Source organism: Bombus terrestris, chromosome 2, assembly GCF_910591885.1.
Source record: "Bombus terrestris chromosome 2, iyBomTerr1.2, whole genome shotgun sequence".
Lineage (NCBI taxonomy): Eukaryota > Metazoa > Arthropoda > Insecta > Hymenoptera > Apidae > Bombus > Bombus terrestris.
In genome coordinates, this window is record NC_063270.1 from 7,730,029 (window position 1) to 7,747,058 (window position 17,030).

The 17,030-nt window shown below is 41.6% G+C and overlaps 1 protein-coding gene across 2 annotated transcripts in view; it reads right to left on the reverse strand.

Annotated features, from left to right (window-relative positions):
- Nucleotides 1-17,030, reverse strand: part of LOC100651631 — a 62,122-nt gene that overhangs the window by 5,891 nt on the left and 39,201 nt on the right. For both annotated transcript variants that reach the window (XM_003393593.4, XM_048411730.1), the window contains 12 exons: nt 6,307-6,442; nt 4,832-4,931; nt 4,583-4,716; nt 2,452-3,615; nt 2,129-2,348; nt 1,943-2,050; nt 1,766-1,860; nt 1,628-1,694; nt 1,242-1,567; nt 769-901; nt 435-689; nt 13-132 (listed from right to left, as the gene is read on the reverse strand). In XM_003393593.4, the coding sequence (XP_003393641.2) occupies nt 13-132; nt 435-689; nt 769-901; nt 1,242-1,567; nt 1,628-1,694; nt 1,766-1,860; nt 1,943-2,050; nt 2,129-2,348; nt 2,452-3,615; nt 4,583-4,716; nt 4,832-4,931; nt 6,307-6,389 (2,805 nt within the window). In that variant the 5' untranslated portion in view covers nt 6,390-6,442. The remainder of the gene's footprint in view (nt 1-12; nt 133-434; nt 690-768; nt 902-1,241; nt 1,568-1,627; nt 1,695-1,765; nt 1,861-1,942; nt 2,051-2,128; nt 2,349-2,451; nt 3,616-4,582; nt 4,717-4,831; nt 4,932-6,306; nt 6,443-17,030) is intronic.

The following is a 17,030-nucleotide window of genomic DNA, read 5'->3' on the forward strand; positions in this document are numbered from 1 at the left end:
ATTATTCGAAACCTGCAGAATATGACTGGGTACGTTAAAAATAATTGCCTCGTTGAAGATTGGACTTTCTTCTCCCTTTTTCACAGATGTCTTCTTCTTGTGGATTTTTTTGCCTTGTTGTAGCAAGTAAACCTTTGGAACATAATAAATGCATAATTCAATGATCAATCAGTATCTATGGATCATACGTGATCACAATAATTTCAGTTAGCCTATTTAATTTTGAAAATGTTTAATTTATATAATATAATAAATCTTATCTTTCTTTTTTCGCGTTTATGTGTATAGATTCTCGAGGGAACTATTTTGAAGGGGACAATGTACATTTTTCATTAAATGACGTATGAACATTTTTACGGGGTCAGTCTCCTTACTTCTTAGACACACCTCGGTGCGTACGTTGAGATTACAATGAGAAACAAGCACTTTATTACCTTAACGAAGAAATCACCGGGCACGGTACTGACACCATGTAAATTTCTAGCCTTCACAACCACCAGGGTGAGTCTTTCAGCCGTTTGCAAGTAGCTCAAAGAGAACATCAACTCTCCAAGTCTTGGCGTGGGCAAAGCTGATCCCAGAAGTGGTAACCACGTAGTTGCAGGTGCTCTTGAGGCGGGTCCTAGACGTAACCTAGCTTCCCCGATGAGGGATGTTCCATCACCTATACTGGTCTCGTCAGAAAATACCTTAAAAATTTCCCATGCAGATAATATCGCTTATCAAGCATTTTACATATTTTGAATTACTTTAATTAAAATAACATACTTCGACGAGAAGAGTTCTTCCAGTGGGACCATCGTCCAGGGGGAACAAAAAGTTTTCTTGATAACTAGGTGACGGACTGCCTCTATACAGCCGGGTTTTCACGTGTAATTGTCTGTTCGGTAACAGACAAACTCTAAAAGAATAAATAAGTATCGACGGTTAATTTAACCATCTTTCTTTCTATGGTGGATATGTAATATTTAACCCTTTCATGTTTGACGCGTGTACGCAATATTGCGCTTTACAAATTATTCGCTAACTAATAATTGGTTGTGCAATAATAAGCAATAATGATCGATAAAAACAAATTTTCCACAAAATCTAAGAACTATTCGATCCTGAAACGGTTAAATTTAGATATTTCTACGATCTTTTCCTGATATAATTAAATTTCGGACCTGGAAATTATTTCGTTCATTGGATTATTAATCTAATCAGTATCAAACGTAATAAGATTGACGAAATGTTCAAACCTGGCAAAGGTATCTTGAGCAGGTTGTCCATCCGAGGTGACGAGATCTCTGGCTTCGAGAACGCTGACCGCGAGATCACCCTCGCTATCAGCACCTCGGCCACCCCATCTGTCGTACTGGACACCGACGCACACATGACCGACGACAGGTGCTTCTTCGAGATCGTTTAACACTACACTGGTATCCGAGCATACACTTTCGCAGCTTATTGCCCTTTTTAGGTTCGATTCATCCGGCGGTGGCTCTGGATCCGGCCCCTGAGGTCCACGACGACTTCCGGGATTGATGTCATTGTAATCGTTCATCGTGTAGTTTGTGACAAATGCCTGCGAATGAAATTATATTTGAATAACAGAAAATCAATATATCTGAAAGTGAAATTGTACCTGAGAGAACTTTCGCTTCAATTGCGCTTCCTCCAGTGCGACAAAAAAGTCGTGATTGTTTCGTTTTCTGTGAAATAAATTAGAGATTAATTTGCTTTTTAAGGCAGATCGACCAAGTTATCGTATATCGAAGGCTACCTTAACGAGTCAGCGTCATCGAGTTCGTTGAGTTCATGGATACCGTTCAATCTCTCCATACTTTTTTTTCTTTGCTCGATACTGTTTAAAATATCCTGAAAGTAAAATGATATATACGATGATACGATTCATCGAATAAAGTTTAAAATATAACCAAGATCGATAGTATAGTCGTACCTCTGAGGTTCTCGTGAAGCTTGGGTCAGTCATATACGTGTAAACCTCTTGGCTGTGATCTTTAACTAACAACGGCGACGACGGTGGATCTTGTAAACTATTGTACACCTAAAATCGTAAAGATTTAATACGATGATTAAAATTTTAATAATATTCTAACGTCTTCCTAGACTCGACGTATACTACCTCTTGTGCAGTTCTATGTGCTTCTAAATTCAGTTCAGGACTGTAAAGATCGGAGCTACGCCTAGAGCCGTCAGGACCTATCACATCGGAATCGTTTTCCGCGTAAATATCTTGAACTTCATCGTGCAACCTAGTAGTGGAGTTATCCTCCACCACCAACGACGGAGATCTCGGTGGGAAGGTGAAACGTTGAACTTGTTGTGCCGAGGATATGACTGAGCTATAACAATCAAGAACAAAATCGTTAATATTTATTCGTACGCAAACTTCTTCTAGTTCTTTTCTTTTTTTTTGTTTCACAGAATGATCAATTTGACGTATACTTGTAAAATTCCGAGGCGTCGATGTAGCTGTGAGACGTGACCAATCTGAGAGCGTTAAATATTCTTTCGCCGGTTGTCTGTCCGTTCTTCTTTGGCACATCTTTCGGTGGGTCAGGTGGCGCGGGTGGCGGTGGTATCGGACTGGAAGCTGCCTCACTGTTGACCTTCAACGCGTTGATCGATGTTTGAATCGTGTCATCGTAGAGGATGCGATCCTGATCTCGGTGGAGTCCGAGCTCGTTGATCGAGTCGTATATAGGAAGATCGGGTAAGCTCTGAATATACTGCGAGACCTTTTGCAACCCTTGATTCTCGCGATACAGGTAGCACGGGCTGATATCGTCCTGAAGGCTGGAACTTGTAAAGGGCGTCATCTCGATGCTTTGCATCTCGTTGCTCTTACGATCGAGGTCGTTGCCGAGACTCTGAGTGCTGCGAAGCATCTTGGATAGTTCCTCGGATCCGTATATCGATCCCATGATAGTCTGGCTGGCGGCATTCGAAGAATTCGTCATATCGAAACTGCTTGGCGAGCTTCTCGAATCATTCCGGACATGTTGCCGTATTATGTGACTCCTTTGGACGATGTCGTAACTGCCGTAGCTTGTGTTGTTGTCCTCGTCCCCTTTCCCATCTAGCGTAGCTATAGGTACACCATGTACACCGTACCTAATTCTTGTCGATTCGAGGCCGGTATCGAATTGCTTGTAAGGATTGTGCCTATTCTGCTCTTTCCTCGGTTCTTCCTCGAATTCGTATCTCAGTCTTGCGTCGATGTGATTTTGCGAGCCGTACGGTGTCATCTGAATATTTTCATTCGTCATGGTGTTCGGTTTCTCGCCGTCGAATCTAAACGAACCGTGGTCGTTCGATACTTGATGTAGACCATAATTTTTCATGGGCTCGCTCTGGAAAAGAAAGACCGACGGGCCGTTCGACCTCGAAGGAATCGCTGTTCTCTGCAACGATGGCGGCGGTGTCAGAGGTACCGGGCCAGCTTCTTGCATTCTCAGGTAGTCTACTGTGCTGGAGGTTTGAAGCGGAGATGGCCTTGGACGTGAAGTTGGCCTTGGTTGAGGTGCTGGTCTCAAAGGCTGCGGTGGTATGGTGCTGCCGGTAGCAGTGCCCAGAGGTGGATGAAGATCTCTATCTACCGGTTCGAATCTGCAAATATCGCAAGTTATATCGTTTTGAGACGAACAACCTTTTATTCTTTCCTCCATTGTATGTTCTTCGTCAAAGCGTTTACTCTCTTCGTATTTCTCGATTTATACGCGAGCGGCGAATTTGGTTGGAACATTGTTTCTCGATCTGATTTTCATTTCTCTAAATATGATATTTTTATCACACTGATGATATCGAACGCTCGAATCACGTAGATATGTATCGTTTTGAATTCGGCGCATAAATTAAGCCGAACTGTTCATTTGTCGAATATGAAATATTGGCCGCGTGACACGGCGCGAGATGCAGATTTGATTTCATATTTCGCAGCAGCGCGGTTTTAGCTCGTTATCGTGTGAAATATTAGTAAACGAGTATCGACCGGTTGTGTAGACATCGCACGCTTACCGAAGAAAGGAAATCGCGTAATTTTCCCTTCGAATATAAATACTTTAACGATTGTTTCGAACAGAGATTTATTTAATGTTCGTTGTTTGAAACAACGAATGCACGAGGAGGTCGAATAACGACAATAATTAAGATTTAATGCTTTCAATAACGACACTGTTATTCGATTGTAAGTTAGTCGAGTTATCGATGGTTTTAGCCAATTATTTTCCGAGTGCTTGTTCCGGAAAAAGTTATCGCTGTGTCATCAAGTGGTCGATCGCATCAAGCAAAATATAAGAAATACCGGCCTATCGCTTCGACAATGTCCTGTGTCGTAATAAAATTAACGCGCGATGGCTCCACCCTATCGTAATTTACTCGGCGATTTCTTCCACGGTTCGGTTAACGATAAAATTATATTTATTATCCGTCGTGGTTGTTTCGTCCTCGTCGAAGAAATAATCGCTTTATCGGTTCACAATACGCGATATGGCTTTTCATTAACCAACGTCCAGTGAATTAGTAATCTATTAGTAATCTAATCGGGAGTTGATTTCGCAGTTCGTTACCGCAATACCTGGTGAAAGCTCCTTGCGCGTCGAGTCTGAGGTCGCTGTCGCTGTGAAGCAAATGTTGAGATGCATTTCCAGGTTGTCGATATAAACCGGGAATTGTCTGGGCTATTGGATGTTGTGCTTTCACTAAACCAACCTGGAAAATCCATCGTAACGAATCGTCGGAATTTCAACTTTTCGAGTGACAAATTTTAAGCGAATTCTCTATTTCTTTTTAAAGTCTCTATTTTCTTAGTTTTACCAAAGTGTACCTTTTCTTCTCGCGGCGCCCATAACCACGATAGCCTTTGTCGCCATTGCTCGCAGATGTTCCAAATGTTTCTAGCGCTCCATTGCCAGTTGATGCAATACCTACGGACAATATTCCGAGCAATTGTTATTATTAGTAGCCTTGCTAAAATTACATTAGTATGTTTCGCGTTAAATATCCGTTACTTATCGTGTGAAAATTGCTTTTACGGTTAGATATCGAGCTTTTGGACTACGGGTATGGCAGTTGGATTATTACTGAGAAGGTATTTCTGCTGGTATTTCTAGTTAATCGACCGATTTTACATTATGACAAAAGTCGTCGTGAACATTTTCCTTCCTCCTTTTTTAACGTTCGATATACTAGTGAGAAAGGTGTTTGGTCACATGGAGTGTTCGACGGCGGACTAATAACGGGAATATGCTACTATTAAGAGTATGGGGGGATGTGCGCGCTCGTCAAAGGGATGGAGCGAGGAATCGATCAACGAGGAGAAATGAATTTTATCAAGTGTGATATTGAAAGGTAAAATAAAATTTCGCTGCATTCCCGGGCAACAGTTGCTTAATCGATTGCGTGCGAAAGGCTCGGCACACGCTTTTTGAACTTGAACCTTTCCCTACCATAAAATTGTTCAGAGATATCTATTTTTGTTTATTGTTCAGAGATATTTATCTTTTTCACTTGTACCTAAATACTCATTATGTATTCATACGTGCTTGTTTTTATATGTTATTGACTTTTTATATGATTTTGTGTGATATGATTTCATACGTTTGATGATTTACGATTAAAAGGTAGAGCATTATCGTACAGAGATCAAAGCGTTTAACAAAGCTTTCTCCCTCTTAACAAGTAGAGTGTAGAGTTCTCGAGACGCTCCTGCCTAGGGGAGGTTTTCTAAATGTCGTCACACCTTCAACGATCCAACTTGAGGCTATCGACTTGTTATTACGATTATCACAAATTCTCAGGTTTCTCAATCCTTTAACGAATCTAACGATGAACGACGCCTGCAGGTCGTAAAGAGGTGGTTTTGTTGAAAAAAGGATAAACTGGATGAGAGAAAAGGGCAGACGAGATAAGAAGTCACTGATACAATTGGTAGCTGAACGACCCTTTAACCTGTTGCACGTGCCGTATTTACCAGTCTTCGCGAACGTACCTGTTGTGTAACGCGAGAAAATACAGAAACAAGAAAACACTACTCGAGCTTATCACGTGAAAGAACGTTTCTGTTATCGCGGGCCTGTACAACGAGCCTATAGAATCGCAACAACTGTTACCATTGATGTTTCAGCGAAGAGGGAAGCAAGGAGTTGAAAGATGTTATCTATTCGTTACTAAGAACGGTAAATGTAAGCTTCGGAGCAACGAGACTAAAATTTCCCGTGAATCGTGAATTGTGAATCTCGAAAATCTCTGGTGCCAGCTGTCACCGAACGTGTTTGTTAAAAAATATAGTGGTGCAATTACCTCCTCCTGTAAAGTGCCAGGGCGGCGCTAGCCACGACGACAATGGCTAAAGCCACCCCAAGAACGGTGAGCGTCCAACCCATCCTTCTTAATGCTAAATCCAGGCCCGACCACAAATCCAATCAGACCGCCGAACCTGAAACACACGGAGTAAATCCGTAGAGAGCATGATCCGATTACAGTTACAGGAGCAAGATTACCAGTGGATTAACGATCTTTATACATACCAACTGTGTGTGGACCCGTTTATTCGATTTCTCAGTATTTTCGGCAATATATTACACGGGTATCCCATCTACTTATCGTAACAACAACCATTTTACCTTTGCTCCCATTTACGTTCTTATCGTTACGTTTAATATCGAAATCGATCGTTATATCCGCAAATTTATATTTTTATGTACACCACTGGAAAAATGTGCGATATATATATACAGAGAATCATTTCATTCGCTAAATATTGTAACGAGTGTTTGTATATCTTATTTTCGTCTGTTATTCGTTTTCCCACCTTTAACGATTTTAACGTTAACGTAACGGTGTAGCGTAAAAAATAGCGTTCGATGAAACTCGCGAAGGACGCAAGTCAGATGGAAGCCGGAAATGTCGATAAAAGTTAACGAGGCGGTACCGTGAGCGATAAAATCTCCCCTCGGGAAGTTCTCCGACGATTCGTGCCTTTGCCGACGACACGAAAGGATTTTCAAGATTCGCAAGAAACTTTACCGCAAAATTAGAGCCGCTCGTGGCGGCGGTTTCATCTCTGGTTACGTCGTGAAGGGTCCCTAATCTGGTCTTTCGACGTGACTGACTCTATACGAACGTGTGGTGTATTCACCTTCCTTGTCACTTGTATACCAATGTACGCGTATATATACGTCGTTTCCAGTCGAACAGACTCGTGTTACGAATACATGCGTTATGTAGAGGCATGCATATGCATCGAGGAACAAGTAGGTACATAGTCGGTAGACCAAAGACGACTGGAGAACGCTTGGCCCTTGACATCGCATAGGTTGCTTCTGCCTCGAGCAACAACACACGATTTAAAACGCCATTCTCTGGAAATATACAAGGTGGTTGGTAACTGATGGTACAAGCGAAAAGGGGGTGATTCTACGCGAAAAAAGAAGTCGAATATATAGAATAAAAATTTTTCGTTTGAGGCTTTGTTTTCGAGAAAATCGACTTTGAGTTTTCGCTCGGTACGCGTGCACTTTATTGTAGCCTTTCATACTTTAAAACAATCGAATACGTTACTTCATATTATTTCATTATGTATTCCTAATTTTCCGTTACGGCAAAAACAAACTTAAACTGCGATAATATCCATCAAGACAACGATCTACAGTGAGATCCGTTATAACGAGACGCGATAAAGTGCACGCGTACCGAGCGAAAATTCAAAGTCGATTTTCTCGAAAACAAAGCCTCAAACGAAAAATTGTTATTCTATATATTCGACTTCTTTTTTCGCGTAGAATCAACCCCTTTCCGCGTGTACCACCAGTTACTAACCACCCTGTATATGTCGGAGATGAGGAGCATCGAGGCCTTTCTTTCGGAATTTTTGGGAAGATCCCCAATACTTTAGTCTAGACTATTTATTATAGCTGTACTTAAATGATAAGAGTTAGAAATAGTTGTTATGATTCAATCCTATTATGTTTGCCCGTGATTTGTGACGGTGGGCTTGGGCTCGATGTGACACAGCTGGTCGCCGAACGTAGTCACGGTCACGGGATGAACGTTTTTATCTAACAGAGAAGTTCCAATATTGTGGGACACACGTTGTATTAACAATCAAACCCCGGGCAGAAGCAATGCCAGTTCTACGCGGATCTGCCTAGCAACGGCGGCTGGAATTTTGTTGATATCCCCGGCCAATATGTAACGAACAAACGCGATCGTAAGGAGAGGAAAATTTCCATCAGTCTTTTATTCTTGCGATCACCTTGGAGAGTTTGCACATCGTCTTTACGTGCATTGTTATACCGAGCGTCACAGCAAACGTTACTTTGTGCTCCAAAATATATTCTACGTTTAACAAAGAGTTAGCCCGTTGACCGTGGATTCGTTATTGAACCTAAGAACATTGTCACTAACATCTCGAGTGTTTAATCACCACGGTTATTTTTCAACTTTGTAAAAATCAATATTTATACCAGTAAATATAATCTCTATTGTACAACAACGATGGCTAGTCCGAATGAAGATTCGTTACACGCCCTAAAGCTAAACGCTTAATAAACCTAACGCTTAACCCGACATATATTTACGATAAAACGATTTATTTTCTCATGTAAACTTTTCTTCCGATTAGCTTCTAGTAGATTAATTTATTTGTCAACCTGGCTTGGCACACTCTCGTATTTTGTTCGGAGCACCAGTCCGCATTCCCACGCCAAATCTCTCAATATCTCGTGTCTCATATCGAACAATCGCTTAACATACACGCGTATATCTCTGTTTCTCGAAACCAATGCGAATACACTATCCTATACTTACTTAACCTACTTAACATACCTGTCGCGTATCTACCTTTAAATTAACCGGCTACCTATACTCTTACGCTATTTTTCATCACCGCTCCATTTACCCAACCCTCTGCTAAATCTTCCTCTCTTAAATACGCTAGAATCTGATCTATAGCAGTCTATATTATATATCTATATATAATATAAATTTTGGGTATGTAGCAAAATTGGGTAATTAGTTTCACTTTGTAACATTTCCTTGATAGATATATGTACAATCATCCCGCGCAATTTTACAACTTAACATTTTCTAAAATATACATGTAGGCATTTTTAGTCAACTAAACTAAATAAAGTTCATATCCAAAGATATCGGTCGAGGGTTAATATTAATTTGTTACAGAGTAACAATAATTTATAGCTGGCAATTCGTTCATGGTTTTCTAGTTCTTCTTCGTACTTTGTTCGCGTTTGTGATTGCTTAAGCTTCATACACGTATCACCGGGAAGAAGTTGAGGTATCGTGTTCTTCTGTCACGTACATCGGAGATTCTATATTTTTATCTGAGAAAGGAACGCGTCGTCCATTTTCCGCGCACAGGGTAATGCTCCCCCTTTTATCTCAGACGTTTTGACACAAAGTACGTGTGTGGCTTAGCTTAGGTGTAGTCATGTACTCATCTTCTTTCAAAAAAAGGAGAAAGGAAAAAAGAAAGAAATAAAGAAAGGAGGGGGGTCGGTAGGTTAGCGTGGAGGAGGAAGGGGTGAAAGAAAGAAGGTGCACCACGGCGTGTGTGTGAAAAAATAGGCCAAGCCAGCGGAGTCGGTGAACTTTGCTCAGATACTTCGACGAGCATACAACGAGTATACAACGAGCATACAGCAATCCGGATGGTTTCCCCTTCGAAGATGCAATCCGCTCTTCAAGCGCTATAGATACGAACGATCTAGCCTATAAATCGCGCATATGACCACGGTATTTCTAAATATCGTACTTTCAACGCAAGTATCTTCACCAACCAAGAGAATTCCATTGGTATTTTTCTCCTGTGACCTTATTTTTTTATCGTGATTATCGATTATCGTTTGTGTTTCAAAGTAATTTTTATATGCTTCGTTTGCCGTTATTCGAGATAAACCATTTAATATGAATAGTATGTACGAAAGTATGATTGACGGGGTAGGTAAACTTTGGCTGGTAAACTTGGATTTATCAATTTTCGCAGCAACGAAGCTTGCATGTAAATAGCGAAAATAAATAAGTCAAGGATTGAAAAACGGTGTATGGGATATGCCGGGAAAGCAAGACAGTACATAGCGAATAAAAGAGCGGTGAAATTGTCTGATAGAAAGGATACGAAACGAACAGGTGGAGAACGACAGTCGTATTATGTTAGGAAAGTAGAAGCGAGGAAACAAACGGGTAATAACGCCGGGTGGAAAAGGATTCTTATCCACAAAAATCATCCTCGTTCTAAGCGAAAGATGGAGCACGTACGTTAACATCAGGTAGAATGTACTTTCAATGGTCAGACGCAGGACATGCGCGTTTTCCTTGTGTTGAAAGCTAAAGTTACGGTTAAACGAACATCGAAGAAAATTTGACGATAGTTACTTTGTTCTCTGTTACACGATGGCAAACAACTTGTACGCTATTGACCTCGGTAAAATTTCAAGCACGGGCAACGATCACGATCGGTCGACAAGTATACGATGGTATGCGCGAAACTTTTCAATTCCGAGGTAGATACGAAATACGAAGGGAAACAAGTTAGCAAGAACTCGAAGGCAGGAGTTAAGAATCGAAGGAAATAATTCATTGTCGCGTTGGCTGAGCGAATCGCGATGGTATACATATATGTACATATAGTTGGTTAAAGAACCGGCTGTGCACGTGGTGCAGCAAACAGCAAGTAACTAAGACTTTTGGCAAGATGGAAGGAGAAGGTAGATCAACGATAAGATTTAGCAGGAAAGAAAAGGGCGGTGGTTGCGGGTCGCTACCGCTGTAGGTGGTGGTGGTGGTTCGGTCTTTCCCATCGGAGACAATGGTAGCAATTAGCGGCGTGTAAGATTTTAGCCCGTGGGGGCTGCAGAGAAACAGAAAGAGAAGGAGAAAGAATACGAGATGCTCCGATTCTCAAGTACGCTCATTCAGGGGTTAGTCTCTTTTTCGTTGTCTGGACGTGGCAGAGAAGGGAAAAGAAAGGGGGTCATGTACATCTAATCGAGCTCTCAAAGATTCATCGATCCACTCACCACCTATCGAACATTACGCCTATTCGAAGCAACAGATATTAAGTATCGGACACCGGTTCCAGATGTGGTGTCCGATTCAGGAACGAAAGGGTTCAGAGTTTTGCAGTTTCGCTCGCAAGAATATCATCGACGCGATAAATCTATCATGCTCATTATACTTGCGTAATATTGAAAGAAAACTTGCCAAACCGACGTTTTTATACGTTTTGTTCACTTCTTTCGAACCGAAGATAAACTTTTAACGCGACGATAAAATAAACGTTGCGTCATGCGTAGACTTAGGATCGATCAAGTTAAAAGATAAAAAGTTATTGATTGTAAAATCTTTGCTCGAATCTTTTACCTCGATCTTTGCAAATGCTTTCAAATACGTTGTTGTCGATAAAATAGAGTCTCGTGACATGTATAAATATACGTATAATGCGCACATCCATTGTTACAAGCGCGCAAAAGCGCATTGCGCCTTTTGGCAATCAGGTATCCATTGGGAATCGATGCAAGGGTAACGCATGCGGAACGGCGAAATAAGGACGGCGAAGTAAGTAGAGGATATTAAAACCGGGTCAGACCAGAGCGTTCTGCCTCTGTTTACATTTGTGCCACTGTGTCAAGGTAACCGATGTCAGATGTACATGACGTATATACAAATCAAGAGCAGTTGATCAGAGACGAGAGAAAAAAAGAAGAGAACTTTGTCAGTCGCGTCTATCGTCGCGTATCAACCGTTTCGATTTGGCTCGAAAGAAAATGTATTAAACATAAAAATCCAGTCGAAACAAATACTCGACGACGACGATATCAATTTTTTATTATCTACGTGCTCTTCGACTAAGGTTGCATTCGCTTTTCAAACATATACGGATATATATACACGGATTTTTTGAACGTTTTGATATTTTTGCCTTTCTTTTTCTCTTTTATTAAACACGTGGACGTTTTGTACGAATTCCGAGCGATATTCGTCAGACGAAATTTAACTATCGTAAGGCGCATCGGTTATCGTTAAAATGTGTACCGTTCCGTTTATCGCAATTGAGAAAGTTACGAGATCGGAATTCTTGACTCACCGTGAATAATTCACGTGCGAGTTTCGCTTGTTATTGACAGTTGGTATACACGCTTCGACTCGGTTAATAAACGCCGTTGATAAACCATGAACGCTGTAAGCTGTCTCGTCGTTGATTCTTCGCTGTCGAAAATAATAAGAAGATAATTTCCTATTCTTGTCAAAGTTAGTATCACTTTATATCACTGTGTTTTCGCATTATGGTAGGTGAACGATAGTTTTACGCATTTAGCGATTAAATTCGGCGAAAGAAATGTTTTCCTTCTCCGCATTTACGAACGTTTATGCCAAGATATTTATCCGAGTGTCTAGTCAGCTGCCTTATGAAAATTCGTTGCGGTGAATCGATGACAGGACTTGACGTTGTGCATGCAACGAGCGAGACGGCCATGGTCGCGAAATATCAATGCGAATATTTTAACAAGAGAAGTTATAATTCCTTGGTCGTTGAGCGAGACTTGAATTCGTCGATTCGTATTTCGTATTTAAATATATTCGTCCTGTTCATCTGATATCGATATACGGATTATCCGGATTAAAGCAGATCAGAATACGATGAAAATGCCTTTGTAAGAGGAAAAAGTTACGATACATTCGTTATATTTATCGAGAGGATTAATTAATAATGGTGGATGCATACAGAAATGCGGCAAAGTACAATAAAATTAAAGGGACAGATACTACACGAATACGTAATAATTTTCTGCCATTTGGCATTATAGGAGGACAAAAAGCAATTTTTGCATTTGAAAATTGATAATCTGAGTAGAGTAAGGAAAGGAATGAAAGAGTCGACTGAATGATTGGTAGAAAAAGTTTAATTCGGCATCGAAGAATTATATGATACCGAGCAAGTATCTACGAATAGTCAGCTTCTATTTGTTCTATTTGTCTAGCGAGCCATAAAAAGTTCTTTCTTTTTTCAATTTGTAACAACAGGGGACTAATAGACTAGTAGAGTATTTACTTTGTATTTTAATTTTCTATCCTGGTTAGAACAGGTGATTCGTCTGTTTGATGAAATTTGTCTTTGACATCAATTCCCTGATGTAACCGTCCCTAATTTGTGCAAACGAGGGGAAATGAAAGGGGGGTGGAAGAGGTAACGGGAAACCGTTGATGTCGCGAGTGTTTCGTATGAATATTTACGAGCTAGATAAAAGTAACGCGAATACTGTCACTCGATTTCGAGCTAAATCGATCGTCTGTAATGTTCTATAAAATGTTTTGTCGCATTGGAACGTTTACGATTCGCAGGATCGTGGTCACGCAGAATTTTCGCTTTCGCGGAAGAGGAAAAGCGAAGAAGGCGGAGTTACGCGATATTTGCGTTTTTAATTTCTTCGATGTCAAACCGGTGACCGACTATTTTACACGAAAATTCTGTAATCGCGAAACAACGATCGCGGAGGCGGTGAAGAAAGTTTTCGTGTAAATTGCAACCGAACAGAAAAAGATTTTAAAGTACAAGTAGTAACTGTTTGCATCTTGCGATGAAAATTAGTCCACACGTTGTTTATGAAAGAAAGATACTTTATATCTCGTATCGTAAATGTTGCTTCTTGAAAAAAGAACGAGATTGGAACATGACAATTGTTGAATTTAAAGAAACCAGCAAGATTAGATATTTATTAACATTTTGTAACGCTTTTTCGTCTTCCTGCGCTTGTTACGCTTGTTACGTTATCGGTATATAATTGCTACGTGGCGACACTTGAAAATAGAGAAGGCCTCTAAAACGATGATTAGCATACGCGAAAGAAGTTGGTCTGCAGCGAGTTCGTCTAATCGAGTGGTCTCGATCGATCGGGTCGTCGGTCCCGTCCCATCCCGTCGCGTCGCGTCGTATACGCGGCTGCAGGAGTGCGCTGCAGGTTCGTTGCACTTTCGGCCGCATTTGTAAAACTGCATGCCACTGCACCATCGGATCTCTCGTTCTCGCTACGAAACTGCTGCGATGATCGAATTCCATTCTTAATCGATTCGATGGTCACGGTGTAGTATGATATCCGCGTATACCGCGAGCATTAATACCGATGAAAAATGCGGCGAAAATAAAAATGAATATTTGTGATATTTAATCGAAAGCCGTAATCGATCCAAATTAAATTGACCTGAATTTTTAATAATCGCATGCAAAATAAATAATTAAGAAAAGATTTCTCGATGCGTACTCGCTTTGAACTAGAAATCAAGCAAGATTTGCCATCGACAAAAGATATTATTTCCTTTCGGGAACATTATAATCTTGGTATGTGCGACCAAAGCGAAAGGCAGAATTATGAATGTTGGATGAGTAAACGTTACCTACAAAATGCAGCCCGTCCGGGTAGCGGAAGGAAGCTGCGGGGAAATTCTTATGGAAGATGTGAGGAAATAAGAAGCTGGTCATTCATAAAGTCGGCGATGTTGCTAAGGGATCTTTATCCGGTTCGGCGATCTGTCAAAATAATCGAATCTCTATGTCAGCGTTGTGGCGACCAGCAGGCACAAGCAGTAAAAGTGGATATAAGCGGAGAAGAGGAAAGGAGACAGGAATGCACAGATGGTTAGGCAGAGAAAACAGGAGGAAAAGGAAAATCAGGCGATCATAGCCTTTAGCGATGTGGTTGGTATTCGAGTTGATTACACGTATTGGGCCACGTTCAGCCAGTGGAGCTCATGCTGGCAGAAGGAGCAGAATGAAATGAGGGCTGAGGTTGGTGGAGCTGGCCGATATGTTGGCGAGGAACGTAGCCGAGGGTCGATTAAAATGCAAAGAAAACTACAGCGAACTATGCAAGGACTCGGAGAAGAAGGTCTTTCTTCGTCGACTCGGGGAGGGCTGTAAGAAAGCAGAAGAGATGCGAAGGGTGAATGGGAGGGGGGAACAAAGGAAGGCGGTAGTACTCGTATCTAGACGCAAAACAGAGAAGAGAAGAGAAGAGAAGGAAAAAAGAGGGGAAAATAGAAAACTGCGAGAAAAAGGAAAGGAAAGACCGTATAGATAGATATTCTATAAGTACGTATACCCGCGTATCTGTTCTATTCTCTTCTTTTTGTCTTTAAGAGAATATCCCTCCTCCTGGGACATTTCACCTAGTCTCTTTTTGTCTCTCGTCTGTTTTACTTCCACCCCGTTTTTCCGTACACCGGTAAGGAGTGTGCTAGGAAGAAAGGAAAGAGGTGGGGCAGGGAAAGCGAAGGTGGGTGCGTCAATGTGGACGAGTGAAAGAGATAGTAGGGGTCGAAAAGAGATGGAAATTCTGGGTAGCTGCCAGATGGCGCATTGCGCTCTAGAATCTCGCTTCCCGAGTTTCTAACGTTTGCAGCCAAACACCAAAATTCTGTGTGTGTGTGTTTCTTGCGCGGCTGTGCACGATCGCGTGTATGTTACGTAGCTTCACGGACGCGTATCCGTATATCTCAGCAAGAGAGAAGATTGCGCGCGGGCTTTTAGGGTTTCCCAAAATCCGGGGCACGAGTGCTAGCTCCGCTCGAAGCCCTAAATTTCTCTGCGAACTCTCGATTAACGACACCTAGGCTCGCGTCCTAAGCTGAAAGTGTCGCCCTAGGCTAATCGGCCTAGAGACGCGTACTCGTATCGTACTGTAATCGTATTCCCAGGCGGAGAAGCGTAAGGTTACACGCCCTCGAGGTGAGATCGATACTTATAATTACATGTACGATTCTTTCTTTTCGTCTCGAGATCGTTTATCGATCCATATTAAATAGGACGCGCAAAGTGCGTTGGTTATCCGGGCCACGAATGCAGCAAGTTTTCGAATGCCGTCGCGTTGATCTTGAATCACTATGGTAGATTTGTTCGAGTCGAACAAATTTAGTTTAGAATCGAATAATACGCGCGTTTGTACACAATAGCGCGTGTTTAACGCCGATACAAAATTAGTGGGAAAGTTAGAATAGAACGGACACAGAGCTCGGATAGAGAGCGTGAAAAGGTGACGGATGTTGGAAACGGTATACTCTGTGCGCACGATGTATACACCTCGATCGCGATATAACAGCGTTCTATGTCAATGCCTATACGCTAGTGTGCCTAAACCATTCGGTAGAGACTCTAGAGCAGCGTAATTATACCTTGACAGCTAATTTCAATTACAAATAACCGTGTGCTTTGTTATTCTCCTATTGTCTTTGAATAATCTCCTATTCAGCCTGTCGTCGAGATTTCCGGACTTGTGCGGATTTTCCGACTTTCATTCTGAAACGGTTTTTTATATAATAAAGTTTTCATACGAAATCTATCTTTATATTTTATTTCTTTGTTTAAGATTTTTTTATATAATCGATAACTTGAATCGATACGAATCGATGATTTTTTCAATCTTCGTAGTACGGGTCATGTAATTGGCGCTACGCGTCACCCTCTACTAACGGCGACCATGAATTCCCGCAGCAATCTGCAAGGCGCCATCCGGCAGTCTATCCTTGATCTTGACGTGGCTTTCGCAAACTTTTCTCTGATCGAGCGACCTGCCTCGACGGGTACTTCGATATGAACCGTTCGCTCCTTTGTTTACCGCTTTCTCTTCGTCCTATCCTACTTTTTTTGTTCTTCGCAAGTACTTGGATGGCTAAAGGATTAACTCGAGTATACTTCGTGTCGTGTGCTTTCTTTCGTATCGTGTCCATCTCGTTAACGATTCAGAACAGTGTTGCACTAAAAAAGCGCACGAACCGTTCGTTCGCGTTATCCTACTCTCCAGCTATGCGTTTGCCTGGGCATCGACGCGAGATTTCATTTCAGATGCAAGGTAATCTATACACGGTGTTGGGACGTGTCTGTTTGCGAGGCCTAAACAAAAGCCATCAATGATCGTTCCTCGCCGTTGGAGAAAAAGGAGGCGGAATGAAGCGAGATGAGATGAAACGAGGGTGAGATATACGCGAGGGACTCGCCAGGCTGCTTGCCTCGCTGT